We start from the raw sequence: 18,810 nt of genomic DNA, 5'->3' as shown, positions 1-18,810 counted from the left end.
TTTCATTTTGTTGGTTTCCTTTGCTGTGCAGAAGCTTTTTAGTTAAATGTAGTCCCACTTGTTTATTTTTGCTTTTGTTGCTTTTGCTTTTTCTGTCAGGTTCAAAAGATCATCTCCTAGATGTCAGGAGGTTACTGCCTATGTTTTCTTCTAGGAGTTTTATGGTTTCAGATCTTACTTATGTTCAAGTCTTTAATCCATTTTGAGTTAACTTTTGTGTCCATTGCTCCTTTCTGAGTTTCATCATTGCCTGTCTCAGAGGCCCTCCTTCCTTGGATGGGATAGATTTATTCAGGAGCAGTTTTTGAGCACTTGCCATGTGCCAAGCTTTGATTTAGAAGCTCTGGAGGATATAAGTTATGGAGACAGATGTTTAGAGCTGCAAAATGTGTGTCAAGTGCTGTTGTTGATATATAGGCAGTGGGCTGTGAAGCATAGCAGGAGGAGAGGTTAGAGTAATTTCAGTTTAGAAGCTCAGGTGATGCTCCTTCAGTGGCAGGGCCATTTATTCTGAGTTCAACAGATAAGAATGGGTTGCAGATGGGAAAAAAAGGAAGGTAGTCTGACTGGAGGAAGGGAATAGAAGATCCACTTCAATTTCTGGCATAATATAATATCTGACAGAGACTAGTATCTGAAATATATAAACAACTTTCCATCTCAACTGTTCTCTGCTTTTGAATATTTGGCACTTTCATTTTATTAGTCTTGTCTCAATAGCAGGCTGATGTTGGGAGTTTTAGTAATCTCTAAAATCTCTATCCAGTAGTCCCCCCTTATCTGTGGGGCATACATTCTAAGACCCCCAGTGGGTGCCTGAAACTGTGGATAATACTGAACCCTATGTAGTTGTTCCTGGGTATCTGTCGGGGATTGGCTCCACGACCCCTGTGGATACCAAAATCTGCAGATGCTCAAGTCTCATACATAAAATGGCATAGTACAGCAGGCCTCCTGTAACTGCGGGTTCTTCACTCGTGGTTACAGAGGACTGACTGTGTATATGCCATGTCTTTTTCTATACATACATACCTATGATAAAGTTTAATTTATAAATTAGGCACAGTAAGAGAATATCTAAATTGCCAGCATCACTCCTCTTGCACTTTGGGGCCATTATGAAGTAAAATAGGGGTTACTTAAACACAAGCACTGCAATACCGCAATGGTCAATCTGATAACTGAATCAGCTACTTAGTAACAGGCAGGTAGCATATACAGAGGGATGATTTACATCTGATCACAGCGGGATGGCTCTAGTTTTCATCATGCTACTCAGAACAGTGCACAATTTAAAACTGAAGAATTGTTATTTCTGGAATTTTCCCTTTAATATTTTCAGACCATGGTTGACAAGGAAACAGAAACTACAGAAAGGGAAACTGCAGATAAGGGGGGATGACAATAATTTTCAGTGTTCTTTTGTTTTCTAGTATAATCCTCAGGTGGCATTTTTGTTTTCTGTTTGTTATGTCAGATGCTGGGACCAACACTGACAATGAGTTAACACCAACATGGGGAGTTTCTGAAGAAAGAGATATGATGATGTTACATGGGCCACAGAAGAATGTTCTTAAGAGAAACAGCTTCCTAGAAACATGTGAACTGGAGAAGCACCAGGAAATCCCCACAGTGAAAAACATTAGAGGAAAGGTTCCAAGAATCCACTATAATAGGAAACCCTTCAGATGTGAGGAATGTGGCAGATGCTTCAGCTATTTTTCTTACTATGTTAGACACCAGAGAATCCACACTGGGGAGAAACCCTTTGAGTGTAATGAGTGTGGAAAAGCCTTTAATGGCAATTCTTCATTAATTCGACATCAGAGAATCCACACTGGAGAGAAACCCTATCAGTGTGAAGAGTGTGGGAGAGCCTTTAATGATAACGCAAATCTGATCAGGCATCAGAGAATCCACAGTGGGGACAGACCCTATCTCTGCACGGAGTGTGGAAATGGTTTCACCAGTAGTTCTGAGTTTGTCATACACCAGAGAATTCACACTGGGGAGAAACCCTATGAGTGTAATGAGTGTGGAAAAGCTTTTATTGGTAATTCACCACTGCTGCGACATCAGAAAATCCACACTGGAGAGAAACCTTATGAGTGTAATGAGTGTGGCAAAAGCTTCGGACGGACTTCTCATCTTAGTCAGCATCAGCGTATTCACACAGGGGAAAAGCCTTATTCTTGTAAAATATGTGGGCAAGCCTTCAATTTTCATACAAAACTAAATCGGCACCAGCGAGTCCACAGTGAGGTGAAACCCTTTGACTGTGTAGATTGTGGAAAAGCCTTTAGTGCTCAGGATCAATTAAAAAGGCATCTAAGAATCCATATTCAGGAGACTTCCTATGTGTGTGATGAGTGTGGAATAGTCTTAACTAGCAAAAGAAATCTGCTTCAGCATCAAAGAGTCCATACTAGAGAGAAAACCTGTGAATATGTCAAGTATGAAAAAACCTTTAGGACTTCTTCCCAGCTAGATCATATCCACCCTGGAGAGAAGCCAGTGCTGGATGTTGGATGTTTTGGCCTCCCAGAATTTTTTACCCCCTTTTACTGGTAATAGTACACTAAATTTCCTTTTGGATTCTGTCTTCCACTCGGGGTAGAATTTGTGACACAGCCCCAGCTCAGCTGCAGGTTCCTTCCCTCAAGCTACAGCTGTTGGTTCAGATGTCAGTAGATAACCCAAGATAGTCCAGTTAGAATCCCAGACTTGGCAAGAGTTAATAACCTTGTAAATGGTGAGTGTGGCCCTGGCACGACAACCAGATGGCAGACTGTGGCCAGGCAATCCTTTTGCCTTCCAGTTGTTAACAAACTTTTGACATTCCTACTCATTAAGATCTTAATCACTCATACTCGTTAAGCAGCTGGGCCTCCTAATGGGCAGTTTCACAGTGGCTGAATGGTGTTGGAGAGCCACGTGCACCCATGTGGACTTTGGAAAGCCTGCCAATTATGAATTCCATGGTACTGAATAATCCTCGAACCTCCCAGTACTTCACTGAACAAGAATTTTCTGCCACCCTTAGCATTAGTGTCTGCTCTTTGTCGTGGAGAGAGGAGACTGGAAAAATGAGCAATGTTTGTTCTTTGGGAGTGGTTGATTAATGTGGCTGGGGGGCAGGCATGAGTTCTGGGCTACCACCCCCCCGCCCCAGGAACAAGAGTGAGGTCTGTGTGCCTTCCTAGGGCACATGAGCTATGCAAGGACCTGATGCCCAAGGCAGGAGCCTCGAGTTTACCATCATCATCAACCTTGCTTTTCAGCAAATGGAAAAGCTGCTTGCTGTCGTGAAAGGATAGCAAGAACATTAGATGGGTGGCTGCAGCCCCTAACCCTAAGTGAATCCCTTTCTACCTTGTGCTTCAGATTCTGTGCTGTGCAGTGGGTGGTCAGTGATAGGGAATCTGCTGCTTTCACCGAGCCAGCATCTGTCCTCATGTCCAAGTGCAGCACCTCAGCTTTCCTTTGGGAGCTACATCTTGCCTGCTTCCAGTCCAAATAGTTTCAGAGGGCTGACCCCACATTCCACCCACCTGGCCGATCCCATCTTCCATCCTCTGATTGTTGTGATCAGTGCAAGGATGAGAATGTTATCCAAGCCAGGCCAAAGGCATTCTAAGCCATGAGTTTTCAAGGAAGCCTACTGAAGGAGAAAGCATTCCTGGTATGGACTTTAAGCTTGTGTCATTTTGGAGTTGCTGGATGCAATGAGAGAAACTGTGCCTGTGAATGGGACCACAAGGCACTCAGCAGGCTGATGGTCGGAGAGGGACCAGGTCACACTACAAGCATGTGAGCCCTTGGACCTGACACCTCTGAACCCAGTTTTCAACTTGTCTCTTGTAAGGATTAATTTCTGTCATTTAAAATATTTATTTTACTTGAGTAAGCATGTCTAGTCCCTTGTAATCAAATAAGTCCTGACACATCAGGATCATTTTTAAAGTTTTATTTATTTACTTTTGGCTGCATTAGGTCTTCATTGTTACATGCAGGCTTTCTTTAGTTGCGGTGAGTGAGGGCTGCTCTTCATTGTGGTGCATGAACTTATTGCAATGGCTTCTCATTGTGGAGCACAGGCTCTAGGCGTGCGGGCTTCAGTAGTTGTGGCACTCGGGCTTCAATAGTTGTGGCTTGCAGGCTCAGTAGTTGTGGCACATGGGCTTAGTTGCTCCACAGCATGTGGGATCTTCCCAGACCAGGGCTCGAACCCGTGTCTCCTGCATTGGCAGGCAGATTCATAACCACTGCGCTACCAGGGAAGCCCACATCAGGATCATTGATTCCTGAGACTCCCTCTGGCATGGTGTCCTCATTGGGCGGGGCATGTCTGGGGAAGATAAAGACAGTGGGTGGGGTCAGATTTAAGGGGAGCTGCCAAACAACTCTGTCCCTGTTTCCTCTGTGTCCCAGGAGGGGGAAATCCCAGAACACGGAGAGAACTAGCAAGGAGAAAGGGTCAGAGGATGGTTAATTGGTCTGCTTGTATTTTCCATATTAAATGGGGTGTTTTTCACCTGTTGGAATCATCCAGAACATCTGCCAGGAACTCCTGACAGTCTATATACTTATTGGACTCCTACACTAAAATAATCCATGAAAATCTATCAACTTATTTTACCTGTAACAACTGGCAATTCCTTAAGGACAAATATCTTCAGACTTCCAACAGTCAGTTGCATTTATTGGCAGACAACTTTTATCAGCCTCATTGCTTTTTTGTTTTTAAAAGCCCCTCTTTCTCTTCCCCAGAAATTCTTTTGTTAAAGCAGGAAGGTAGCTAGATGTGAGCAGAGAAAGGGGGGGGGGGGCATGGGCCAGATGGCAGGAAACCATGCATCTTGTAAAAGGCGGGGGTGGGATGGGGTCCTTGGAACCTCCAAACTGGCAGGAAACCATACATTTTGGGATAAGTGTCCTGGAGGCAAAGAAAGGTAGGAAAAGGTGGGAATCTGGTGTCCGAATGTAACCTTTTGCCCATTATGCTCTCATTACAATAAAATTAGCCTTGCAGATAAGAAGTACCCATCATGCACAGAAGCCATGACACTTCTGATCAAGGCTAAATAAGGACAAAAATTCCTCCTCCCCCCGGGAAGGTGGCGCTGGGGTGAAAATCAGGGAATATCACCCCCAAATCCCTCCCTCCCCAGTGAACATTATACCCCATGTAACCGGCTTGCCAAAAGAACTCAGGGCAGCTTACTCACCTGAGCCTGCCCGCTCTCCCCAAGAGCGTACTATAGCTTAAATAAATCCTCACTTTACTTTCTTGACCTCCCTGTCTCATCTCTGAATTCTGCCTGGGACGAGGCAAGAACCTTTCACTTTCAGGGTTACCTGAATCTGTGTCTCCCAAACAGCAATTCTTAAAGACCCCAAATAAATTCTTTTCCTGTTTGTTGTCTCCTGCATTATGTTATTTTGTTTCTGGTTGACACACTTAGCAATATATACAGTCATCTTTGTCTTTGCTTGGGCTTGTGGCTCATTTCTTTCTATTGTTAAATTGTATTCCATTGCATATATAGGAGAGGAAAAATAAATTTTCCTCCACCCTTCTTTGTTCTTGGTTCAGATCCCACCCTGTAACGACCTCATAAAAAGCAACTTCTAATGCGTTTATATTGTTCCATGTTCGCAGTTTTGAAAAAAAATTAATCAGCCTAAAATAATTCTTATGTCAAACAGGCATATTTGGGGGTCCATATGCTCTTACCCTTGACATGTAGGTGCCCCAATAATCTTACGCGTTCATCTACAGAAAAACATCCTAATATCTTTAAGCTTTTAGCCATTATGAATAGAACTTGTGTATAATTTTATGGTAGTTTTTGTTTGAACACAGTTTTTCAAAGCAATTGTCTAAATACTAGAGGTCTGATTTTTCTATTCTATGCTAAGACTTTTTTAGTTTTGGAAAAAACTGCCAAACTGTCTTCCAGAGTGATTGTACCTGCACTCCACCAGCAGAGCAGGAAAGTTCCGGTTGTTCTTCCCCCAGTTGATATTGTCATTTTTTGGAGTTAGCAGTTCAAATAGGTGTGCAGTGCTAGCTCATTGTTGTTTTAATTTGTATTTCCCTAATGGTATATGAAGTTGAGTATATTCTTGTATGCCTGTTTACACTCTGTATATCTTCTTTGGCCAGGAGTCTGTTCCGATCTTTGCCCATTTTTAATGAGGTTTTGTTCTAGGGTTCTTGGGAAAATTTGATTATAAATCCTTTATTAGCTATGTGCTTGGCAAATATTTTTCTCTCAATTTGTGTTTTTTCTAATTTTATAAAATGCACATTATTAACTTTTTTCTTGTTGTTGTTAGGCTTTTGGTGGTGTGTGTTAAGTCATCTCCACACCCAAGGTCATGTAGATTTTTCTTCCGTTTTCTTCTAGAATTTTTATAGTTTTTTAATTTAAGTTTGTGGACAGTTTTGGGTGAGTTTGGGTATAAGTTGTAAAGTTTATGTCTATATTCATTTCATTCCATGTTTTCTAATTAATTACTTGGAGAGTAGTGTCCAGTTTTCCCAATACCATTTTTTCAGGGGACTGTCCTTTCCCTGTTGTATGTTCTTGGCCCTACTGTCATGAATTACTAACCACACATATGTGGGTTTATTGCTGGGCTCTCTATTCTGTTCCTTTATTCCGTGTATCTGTGTTTGTGACAGTTCCACACTGTTTTGGTTACCTTAGTTCTGTGATACAGTTTGAAGTCAGAGGGGGAGATGCCTCCAACTGTTTTCTTTTTTCTCAGAATCCCTTTGGCCATTCAGGATCCTTTGTGGTTCCATACAAATATTATTATTTCTGGTTTTATGAAAAATGCCATTGGAAATTTAATCAAGATTGCATTGAATCTGTAGATGGCTTTGGGTAGAATGGACATTTTAGTAATAGTAATTCTTCCAATCCATGAGCACAGAATATTTTTCTATTTGTGTCTTCCATTTTTAAAATCAGTGCTTGATAGTTTTCTGAGTACAGGTCTCTCATGTCCGTGGCTAATTTATTCCTAGGTATTTTGTTCTTTCTGATGAAGTTATAAATGGGATTTTCGTAATGTCTCTTTCTAGTGGTTCATTATTAGTGCATAGAAACTTAACTGATTTTTGTATATTGATTTTATAGTCTGCAACTTCACTAAATTTTATTCCAACAGTTTTTTTTGTGGAGTGATGTGGAAAGTTGTAATTCTAAAATCCCACTGTTTCTACTGTATCCCAGGTCATCCATAACACCCAAGACATGGTGGTTCCTAGTGTAATCTTCTTACGGTGTCTCTTAATAACATGTGGACTCCTACAAGGCCAATTAACATGACAGCTTTCGTTGAACTGGATCTGGGTAAGTCTTGGCATTTATAACGAAGTTCGATGTGTTCTGTTTTTCTGGCATGGTATTGACATGGTTGTTTTGAAAAGTAATTTCTAGTAATTTCACACATACAGAAAATTTTCCACAAAAGTAAAAAGTATTCACATTTGCCACTTCACACAAAATACTCCAGTGTGTTTTACCCAAAACAGGGATACTCTCCCTGAGAACCAGCACATAAGCCCCAAATCAAGAAATTATATGGTACCCACATTATAATTTAATCCACAAGCGCAGTTTAACTTTCACCAGCTGTCCAAATGTTTGAAAGTATCTTTTTCCATTCTGATCCGGTTTTTTTTTGGAATGATTACTTAGATTTTCCCTTATTTTTATAACCTTAATGGATTTAAGGCACACAAGACAAGTATGTGATCAGGGTGGCCTTTTCTGTATGGCTTTTTTCAGTACGGATGTTTTCAGTGTTCATGTTGTAACACTTATCAGTACTTAATTCATTTTTCCCCACTGTTATTAAAAATACATGACATGACATTTACCATTTAAACATTTTAAGTGTACAGTTCTGTGGCATTAGCTACCTTCATACTGTTGTACAAATAACCTCACCATCCATGTCTAGAACTTTAAAAATTTTTCTCAAGTGAAACTCTGTATCCATTCACTCACAGCCCTCAGCCCCTGGAAACCACATTCTTTTTGTCTCTGAATTTGACTTCTCTGGACTGACTTATTTCACTCAGCATGGTGACTTCAAGGTTCATCCATGTTGTGGCATGTATGAGAATTACTTTAGTTTTAAAGGCTGAATCATGTCCTATTGTGTTTATTCGTTCATACCATATTTTGTTTACTCATTCATCTGTTGATGGGTACTTGGGTTTCTGCCACCTTTTGGCTACTATGAATAATGCTGCTATGAATATGGTTGTACAAATATGTTTCAGTTTCTGCTTTCAAATATTTTGAGTATATATACTGAAGTAGAATTGACAGATCATATATTAATTGTCTGTTTAAGTTTTTGAGGAACTACCATATTGTTTTCCAGAGTGGCACCACCATTTTACTTTATTCCTTTATATGGTATAGGTTAGTTTATGGATTTACCCATTTTATTTATCCATTCACCCTTTGAAGGACATTTTACTTGTTTCCACCTTTTGGCTATTGTGAACTGCACTGCTATGAATATTTGTGTACAAGTTTTTGTTTGCACACCTGTTTTTATTTTTTAATTTATTTTTTATTGAAGTATAGTTGATTTACAATGTGTTAATTTCTGCTATACAGCAGTGATTCAGTTATACATATATATATATTTTTTTAAATATTCTTTTCCATTATTGTTTATCATAGGATACTGAATATAGTTCTCTGTGCTATACAGTAGAACCTTGTTTATCCATTCTATATATAATAGCTTACATCTGCTCACCCCAACCTCCCACTCCATCCTTCCCCCACCCCCCTTCCCCTTGGCAACCACAACTCTGTTCTCCATGTCTGTCTGTTTCATAAATAGGTTCATTTGGGTCATATTTTAGATTCCACATATAAGTGATATCATATGGTATTTGTCTTTCTGACTTACTTCAATTAGTATGATAATCTCTAGTTGCATCCATGTCACTGTAAATGGCATTATTTCATTCTTTTTTATGGCTCAGTAGTATTCCATTGTATATATGTATGCCATCTTCTTTATCCATTCATCTGTCGATGGACATTAAGGTGGTTTCCATGTCTTGGCTGTTGTGAATAGTGCTGCTGTGAACATAGGGGTGCATGTATCTTTTTGGATTAGAGTTTTGTCTGGATATATGCCCAGGAATGGGCTTGCTGGATCATATGGTAGTTCTATTTTTAGTTTTCTGAGGAACCTCCATACTGTTCTCCATAGTGGCTGCACCAACTTACATTCCCACCAACAGTGTAGGAGGGTTCCCTTTTCTCCACATCCTCTCCAACATTTTGAATACCTGTTTTCAATTTTTGGGGGTCTATAGGAGTGACGTTGTTGTACCATATGATAATTGTATTTTTATCTTTTATTGGAAATGCCAAACTATTATGCACATAAGCTGCACCATTTTCCATTTCCACAAGCAATGTTGGGTTTCATTTTCTCTACAGTGTTAACATTTGTTAATTTCTGTTTTTTGATTATAACCATTTTAGTATGTGTGAAGGAGTACTGAATTATGGTATTACTTTGCATTTCCAGCACAACAACTGATGTTTTACACCTTTTCATGTGCTTGCTGATTATTTGCTTTTCTTGTCTGGGGACAGGTCTATTCAAGTCATTTTCCATTTTAAAATTTGTGTTGTCTTTTTGTTGATGTTTTGTAAACGTTCTTGATATATTCTGAAGAACAGATTCTTGTCTGATATAATACAATGTGCAAATATTTTCTTCCTTTCTGCCGGCTGTGTTTTCACTTTTTGGATATCATCTTTTGATGCACAAAAGTTTTTAAAATTGAGGAAATATAATCTATCCATTATTGCATGGTTATTGTAACCTTCTGCCTTTGCTTATCTGTAACTATCAATTCCAAATGTAAGATGCCAGCCTACCACCTCTGTCCTACATTGAATTCATTGCTTGCTCCCTTTAGATTACAGATATAGTAGTATTACTACTGTTAGGTATTACCACCATGGGAAAGAACTTACAGAGTCCAGTATTTATGTATAGCACATTTTGCCTTTGCTCTGCAGAGTTCATTTATTTCCATAGTTACTTAAGTCAGCACCTTTTGCCCTACCAACAGTGAGTTTTTTCCGTACATTTCTAAATCAGTTAGGTTCTTTGTCACATCTGTATTCCATCCTGTGACACTCCCATATCCTAAATAAATTTGATTATGATTTACTTGTTGGGTTGTAAAAACCCATGGGTTTAGATTAATGCATCGTGGCAAGTATCCATCAAAGTACCATATAGAACATTTCAAACCCCACACCATAACTTGTCTCCCATCTTTTTTTTTTTTAATAAATTTATTTTATTTTTGGGTCTTCATTGCTGTGCGCAGGCTTTCTTTAGTTGCAGTGAGCAGGGGCTACTCTTCATTGCCGTACACGGGTTTCTCATTGCAGTGGCTTCTCTTGTTGCGGAGCGCGGGCTCTAGGCGCACAGGCTTCAGTAGTTGTGGCTCACAGGCTCTAGAGCGCAGGCTCAGTAGTTGTGGCACACAGGCTTAGTTGCTCTGTGGCATGTGGGATTTTCCTGGCCCAGGGCTCGAACCCGTGACCTTTGCATTGGCAGGCGGATTCTTAACCACTGCGCCACCAGTGGGAAGCCCTACCATCTTTGTTTTGCCTATTCCTGAATGTCATATAAGTGGGGTCATACAGTGTGTACCTCCTCAGACTGGATTTTTTCACTTAGCAATACTGTATACTTGTAAGATTAATCCTTGTTTTTTGCAAAGGTTGATGGTTTATTCCTTTCTATGTCTGAATAGTATTCCATTGCATGTGTATGAGAGGAAAAATAATTTTCCCTCTACCCTCCTAGGTTCTTGGTTGAGAAGTGCCCCCCATAATAAAAGATTACCATCAGAAAAACAAAGAGAAGTTTAATAACATTTGTACTTCCTATATGCATGGGCGATGCCCAGGAAAAATTAGTCCCTGAAATGGCCTAAGTCATCACCTTAAATACCATCTTCACCTAAAAACAAAAGAAGGGCTTCCCTGGTGGCACAGTGGTTAAGAATCTGACTGCCAATGCAGGGGACACGGGTTTGAGCCCTGGTCCAGGAAAATCCCACATGCTGCAGAACAACTAAGCCCGTGAGCCACAACTACTGAGCCTGCGCTCTAGAGCCTGTGAGCCACAACTACTGAGCCCGCATGCCACAACTACTGAAGTCCGTGAGCCTAGAGCCCATGCTCTGCAACAAGAGAAGCCACCACAATGAGAAGCCCGTGCACCACGACGAAGAGTAGCCCCTGCTGGCTGCAACTAGAGAAAGCCCGCGTGCAGCAATGAAGACCCAATGCAGCCAAAAATAAATAAATTAAATTAAAATTTAAAAATTAAAAAAAAATTAAAAAAGAGAAAACGCAGATTTAAGTCCTGGCCTTCTCTACTGATAAGTGTTTCATGAGATTTAGTCATCTGTCTATTCCTGGTACAGAGAGGGAGACAACTTTTTAAATGGAGATTTCCCTTATAAATGTAAATTTCCTTCACAAAAGTGTAATCTTGACTTGGTTTTCAGAAATTGTCTTTTTTAAAAATAATCAAGCCAAAATAATCCTTACACCAAACAGGCATATTTTGGGGTAGCATATTCTGTTCCCCCAACATGAATGTACCCCAGTTTTCTTATATGTTCATCTGTTGAAGGGCATACTGATTTCTTTAAGTTTTTAGCCATTCTGAATAGGGATGCTATGCTTAATTGCATCCTCGTTTTTGTTTGGACCTAGTTCTGCAGAGCAGTTGTCTAAATACTGGAGGCAGGATGTTGGCTCTTTAGGTGAGATTTGTTTAGCTTTGGAAAAATCTTCCAACATGTCTTACAGAGTAGCTGTATATTTATTTTACTGGCAGTGATGTATAGTTCCCATTGTTCCTCACACTCCATCAATTGGTAGTGTCTTTTTTTTTTTTTTTGAGCTCAGCAGTTTTAATAGTTGTGCAGTGCTATCTCATTGTTTTAATTTGTAAGTCCCTAATGGTATATGATGTTGAGTATATTTTTGTATGCTTACTTACTATCTACTTTGCCCAGGTCTCCATTCAGATTTTACCCATTTCTAATGGGGTTGTTTGTTCTATAGTTCTTGATATAATGAGTACAAATCCTTTATCAGATAAGTGTTTTGCAAATCTTTTTCTTTCCGTTTGTGGCTTATCATGGGATTTGGGGCTCCATTTGAGTCTGAATTTTCAAATTTAGTGGATTCATCAGACCTGCCAGCTGAGAGCAGGGCCTCCAGTGGAAGTGGCTGAGGCTTGCACTTCCAAACTGGCCAGCAGGTGGAGCCAAGTCCACCTCTCTGACTTTCGAGGCTAGTGCGTGTTCAGCCGGAGGACTTGATTCCATGCAGCTGACCGGGGCTTGGTCTTTTCAGGATTCTCCAGGGCTTTGGCTTCCGGACAATGACTGGCTGAGTCAACATAGACAGGAGGTTGGTCTCCTCCAGACATACTAGTCCATGCAGACAGGAGCCAGTGTCTTCAGGACCTGCTGGGAGGCACCGCCGCAGGAGTAAAAGGTAAAGAAAAAGTGGGGAGAAGCTTCCTGTATGCGGCTGACTGCTGAAAGGGGGTCTGTTTGCAGAGAAGCCAGCAGACAATGGGCTTGATGTGGAAAACTGTGGATTTCAGGTCATTTTGTGTGTAGTGTAGACAGTTTCCAGTGTCTTTCTTTGGTGTGTGGTATCTAGTTTCTTTGGCATCAGTTTATTGAGGGGACTTTACCCCAGTGTATGTCCTTGGCAGCTTTGTCATAAATTAAGTGACCACATACATGTGGGTGTATTTCTGGGTTCTCTGTTCTGTTCCTCTGGTACATGTGCCTGTTTTTATGCCAAGTTTTGGTTTTGGTTCCTGTAGCTTCACAGTGTAGTTAGAAGTCAGGGGGCAAGTTGACTCCAGCTGTGTTCTCTTCCTTAGGATTGCTTTGGCTATTTGGGGTCCTTTTTGGTTCCACACAGGATATATAGAATTGTTTGTTCTGTTTCTGTGAAAAATGCCACTTTAATTATGTTAGAGATTGAATTGAATGTGTACACTGCTTTGGAAGGATGAACGTTTTAAGAATATTCTTCCAGTGCCTGATCACGAATATTTTTCTTTGTGTCTTCTTTGGTTTCTTTATTAGTGTCTTACAGTTTTCATTGTGCAAGTCTTTCACATCATTGGTTAAATCTATACCTAGGTATTTTGTTCTTTTTGATGCAGCTGCAAATGGGGTCGTTTTCTTAATTTTTCTTATACTTCTTTATTAGTGTATAGAAACTCAAATGATTTTTGTGTATTGCTTTTGTATCATGCAACTTTACTAAATTCATGTATTACTTGTAACTTTTGGCGGTTTGATGTAGAAAATTGTAATTCAAAAATCCCTTTGTTTCTACCACATCCCAGGTCATCCACAACCCCCAAGACACAGTGACTGCTAATAATATAATCTTCCCATAGCACCTCTTAATAATATATGATTCCTACAAGAGCAGTTAGCTTAACCGTTTTGGGTGAAATGAATCTGGGTAGGGCTTGGCTTCATCATGAAGTTTGATGTCTTATCTATTCTTCTGGCATGGTGTTGACATGTTTTGCAAAGTTATTTACTTTTTACTAACTTCAAACATACAGAAAACTTGCAGTAGCAGTACAATGTAGTCTTTATCTGTAAGTTCAGATTCCCCAGTCATCACTGTTTTACCACATATGCCAATTTCAATGACTGTTTCCATTGTGTTTCCACCCCAAAAAGGGACACTCTCCCAGGGAACACCCCTATAACCCCCATATGAGAAATCATTACGGTTTTCACCTTCTAATCCAATCCACTGGCTCCACTTCCACTTCCATCACCTGCCCCAAAGCATGAAAATGTCTTTTTCCATTTTTTCCCAATGTTTCCATTTTTTTCCAATGTTTCCAAACATTTTTCCAATGTTTCCAAAAAGAAAACATTCCAGTTTTCTTTTTCTGGAAGCAGTCTTGAGACTTCCCCTCATTTTCACAGCCTTGATGGATTTAAAGCACACAAGATGAGTATGATCTGGGTGGCCTTTTCTGCATAGCTTTTCTCTTAGGATGTTTTCAGTGTTCATACATGTTGTAACTTGTATCAGTACTTCATTCACATTTTCCATTGTGATTAAATATCGAACATAATAACATTTATTAAACCATTTAAAATATATAGTTCTATGACATTCACATTTATATTATTGTACAAATATCCTCACCATCCATCTCCTGTACTTGTTTTATTCCAAGTGAAACTGCATCCATTAAACACTAACTCCCTTCAACCCTTGTCAACCATTCTACTTTCTGTCTCTGAATTTCACTTCTCTGGATACCTCATAGAAGTGGGATCATATAATATTCGTCCTTTTGTGACTGGGTTATTTCACTTAGCATAATGACTTTAAGACTCATACATGTTGTAGCATGTGTCTGAATTTCCTTAGTTTTTAAGGCTGAATAATGTACCTTTGTGTATATTATCACATTTTGCTTATCAATTCATCTATCCATGGACACTTGGGTTGCTTGTGCCTTTTGGCCAGTGTAATGCTGCTGTGAATATGGGTGTACAAATATCTGTTTAACTCCCTCCTTTCAAACCTCTTGGGTATATACCCTGAAGTGGAAGTGATGAATCATACTTTGTTTTTGACGAACTGCCATACTGTTTTTCCACAGCAGATGGCACCATTTTGCTATATTTCTATGTATGGCAGAATAATATGGAACTTTTTATAGATCTACCCTCTTTTGCTTCTCCATTCATCCACTGATGGATATTTGAATTTTTTCTACCATTGGGCCAATGTAAGCAATGCTGCTATGAATATTCATGTACAAGTTTTTGTTTGAACTCCTGTTTCCAATTCTTTGTGGCACATATCTAGGCATTGAGTTCTTGAACCAGACTCTAATTGTATTTTACCTTTTTGGAGGAAATGCCAAACTATACATTTCCACAAGCAATGTGTAAGAGTTCCAATTTCTCTACATTGTTGCCAGCATTTTTGTTTGTTCTTGATTATAATCATTTATTATATGTGAATAGATGTCACTTTGTGGTTTTAATTTGAATGTCCATCATAACATTAAAAAAATATACCTAAGAGGGTTTTATTAGACTCTCAAACCTCAGGACACTGCTTAGTAGACATAGCTGTTGTATAACCAAAAACTATTCACTTTCTCTTTAAACAAATTTTAAAAACCATTAAGCACAAAAACGATCCACCAAAATTCATTACAATATCACAACCACTCAATTAACCCAGTTAACCCAAGCCCGCCATAAATTTGTGAAGGTTTTGAACAAAGACCTACAAAACTACCAAAATAGTACTTAAAACAAATACAATGTGTGTCATCATTATTCTTAAATGCAATGTAATCATGGCCAATGATCTGAAAAATCATCATTGTATTTCAGCTATAGAAACACTAATGACCAACATTTTAAAATCCCACCCATTAATCAGAATTGTTAATAATGCATATAATGATCTACCAGCCCCATCAAATAGCTCATGATGAAAATTTCATCCCTGCTTTATATTTAATTTTACAAATCTTGACAGGGTTATTTTTTGAATTTTTTGGCTCCGTTGGGTCTTCGTTGCTGTGCGTGGGCTTTCTCTAGTTGTGGTGAGCAGGGGCTACTCTTCGTTGCGGTGCGCAGGCTTCTCATTGCAGTGGCTTCTCTTGTTACAGAGCACAGGCTCTAGGGCACACAGGCTTCAGTAATTGTGGCACACGGGCTCAGTAGTTGTGGCTCGCAGGCTCTAGAGCGCAGGCTCAGTAGTTGTGGTGCACAGACTTAGTTGCTCTGCATGTGGGGTCTTCCCAGACCAGGGCTTGAACCCGTGTCTCCTGCATTGGCAGGCGGATTCTTAACCACTGCACCACCAGGGAAGCCCAACAGGGTTATTCTTAACAATACATTAATACATCAGATACAGTAACTGCCTTCTCATCTATAACTCATATCTACCGAAACAAACCATGGATGAATTATCTGATATGTATATGCAGACGGACCTTTCCTATTCTTATTCTTTGTTTGCTTATTTATCCATGTAGGGCGAGGCCTGTGTATGGATCTTACACCTTCCTAGAAATATGAAACAACGGAATCGTCCTACTATTTAAGGTAATAGTCCAGCATCCTTTTGAAGAACATCAGTCATGACAAGTCTCCTTTCAGTAATTCCTTACATTGGCATTAACCTAGTCAAATGACTCTTAGGAGGATTCTCAGTTGATAAAGCCACCCTTCCCCTATTCTTCACGTTCCACTTTATCCTCCTATTCATTATTGCAGCTTTAGCAGTTCTTCACCTATTATTCCTTCATGAAACAGGCTCTGATAATCCAACAGGGATCTCATCCTATATGGACAAAATCCCATTTTATCCATACTACACAATTAAGGATATCTTGGGTGCCTTGTTCCTATTTGTAATCTTACTAATACTAGTACTAGTCTCACCTGACCTTCTAGGTAGAGAAAGTTATACTCCACCTAACCTCCTCAGCACGCTCCCTCACATCAAACAAGAATGATACTTCTTATTTTCATATGCAATTCTGTGATCTATTCACAACAAATAGGAAGTGTACTAGTATTAACCATCTCATTCCTAATTTGATTGATTGTCCCAGTACTTCATACAGGGAAACAATGAAGTATAACATTATGACCTCTTAGCCAACGTTTATTCTGAGTACTTGTAGGGGACCTATTAACAGTAACATGAATTGGAAGACAAACCATTGATCACCTATTTATTATCATCGGACAAACAGCATCTACTCTATACTTTCTCATAATTATAGTCCTTATACAACTAACAAGCATTATTGAAAATAACCTCCTAAAATGAAGAGTCTTTGGAGTATATTTATTACTTTGTTCTTCTAAACCAGAAAAGGAAAACATTTTTCCCTAAGACTCGAGGAAGAAGCTCCAGCCGCACCATCAACACCCGAAGCTGAAATTCTACTTCAACGATTCCCTGAACAACTTGCTTATGGGACAGTAACACTGTCTTTAAGTACTGTGTAAGTATTTAAAAGTGACATCTTGAAAACTAACATTACTGTGTACTTTGTGCATTTTGTGCCCTTCCACATGTGTAAGTATATATACCTTCTTATGCATAATACATGATATGTAATCATAAATTAATTATCCCATGTATATAAACAAGTACATCAGCCTATTGATATTACATACACATTAAACAGTTCAACTCACATTAGATTCCAGGGGTAATTGAAGTGATTGATATTATACAGGACATATGTTTATTAATCATACATATCACATAAAGTCAAATCATTTCCAGTCATCATGCTTATCATAACCGATAACCAGAGCTTAATAATCAAGCCACAATCAACCCATCCACAAATATATCTCTCTCCTCGTTGTAGGCAATGAACCATGAGGATTGCTATAAATGAACTGTATCTGGCATCTGGCTTTTATTACTTCAGGACCATCTCACCTAAAATTGCCTACTCTTTCCTCTTCAATAATGTACCTCGATGGACTAATGGCTAATCAGCCATGTTCACACATAACTGGTTTCATGCTTTTGGTATTTTTAAATTGGGGGGCATGCTGTGACTCAGCTTTGGCCATCAGAGGTCTGAACACAGCCGAGAAACTTGTAGCTGAGCTTGAATTATTATTTTCCAACATCATCTACCATAATATGTTATTGCGTCAATGGTCACAGGATATAGAGCAGTTACACACGTACCACACAGGCACACTCATATCTGGTAAACAGCTTGCTTAATCAAACCCCTACCCCACTAATTCTCATACTTTATATACCATTATCACCCTGCCAAACCCCCAAAACAAGTCAAAGCATATAAGATTCAACTAACTCACCTAACAAACATACTGCTGTCACTTCACCAACCCAAAGTAAGTGTAACTCCAAACTTGCCTCTTAACTATACCACTGAATTATGTACATATATAAGGCTTATATAGACAGCCATCTCCCTCGATCTGTCATTTACCTCAAACAAAATTAAAATTACATTTTAATAATCTCCACAAGAAAAAAATTATTTCAATATTTTAAAACATTGTCAATTAATTACATAAATATGATACATACAAAATCCTACTCAACCTAATGATGAAGCTTAATAATAAAGCGAGGCACTGTAAATACCTAGTTGAGTTTACTAACTCCATAAACCCATAGATTTGGTCCTACCCTTTCTATCAATTTCAAATAAAATTACACATGAAAGTATCTGCATCCCAGTGAGAATATCCTTTAAATCAAAAAAGATTAAAAGGAGCAGGCATCAAGCACACTAAAAAGTAGCTCAAAACAACTTACTTAACTACGCCCTTATGGGAAATGGCAGTGATAAAAATTAAGCCCCAAACAAAAGTTTTTGAGTAAGTTAGATTAACTAATTAGGGTTGATAAATTTCGTGTCAGCCACCTTGGTCATAAGATTAACCCATGTTAATAGAAATCCAGTGAAAAGCGTGTTAAAGATTACCCCAAAATAAAATGAAGTCCTAGCTAAGCTGTAAAAAGCCATAGCTAAAACAAAAATAAACTATGAAAGTGACTTTCACATTTCTGATTAAATGACAGCTAAGATCTAAACTGGGATTAGATATCCCACTATGCTTAGCCGTAAATTCAAATAATTATAACAATAAAATGATTTGCTAGAATACTA

The 18,810-nt window shown here is 39.1% G+C and overlaps 1 protein-coding gene across 8 annotated transcripts in view; it reads left to right on the top strand.

Moving 5' to 3' along the window:
• Positions 1-16,234, top strand: part of ZNF19 (zinc finger protein 19) — a 107,262-nt gene extending 91,028 nt beyond the window's left edge. For 6 of the 8 annotated variants that reach the window (XM_033845248.2, XM_073796833.1, XM_073796837.1 and 3 more), the window contains 4 exons: positions 1,478-2,567; positions 7,248-7,367; positions 12,456-12,599; positions 16,165-16,234. In XM_033845248.2, the coding sequence (XP_033701139.1) occupies positions 1,478-2,567; positions 7,248-7,287 (1,130 nt within the window). In that variant the 3' untranslated portion in view covers positions 7,288-7,367; positions 12,456-12,599; positions 16,165-16,234. Of the gene's footprint in view, positions 1-1,477; positions 3,861-7,247; positions 7,368-12,455; positions 12,600-16,164 lie in introns of all 8 variants that reach the window. The other 2 variants (XM_073796834.1, XM_019935548.3) reach the window with 2 other exon arrangements.
• The last annotated feature ends 2,576 nt before the right edge of the window (positions 16,235-18,810 follow it).

The sequence above is a fragment of the Tursiops truncatus genome, chromosome 19 (assembly GCF_011762595.2).
Source record: "Tursiops truncatus isolate mTurTru1 chromosome 19, mTurTru1.mat.Y, whole genome shotgun sequence".
Classification (NCBI taxonomy): domain Eukaryota; kingdom Metazoa; phylum Chordata; class Mammalia; order Artiodactyla; family Delphinidae; genus Tursiops; species Tursiops truncatus.
Note: the sequence above shows the minus strand (reverse complement) of the source record. Positions and strands in the feature narration are given on the sequence as shown.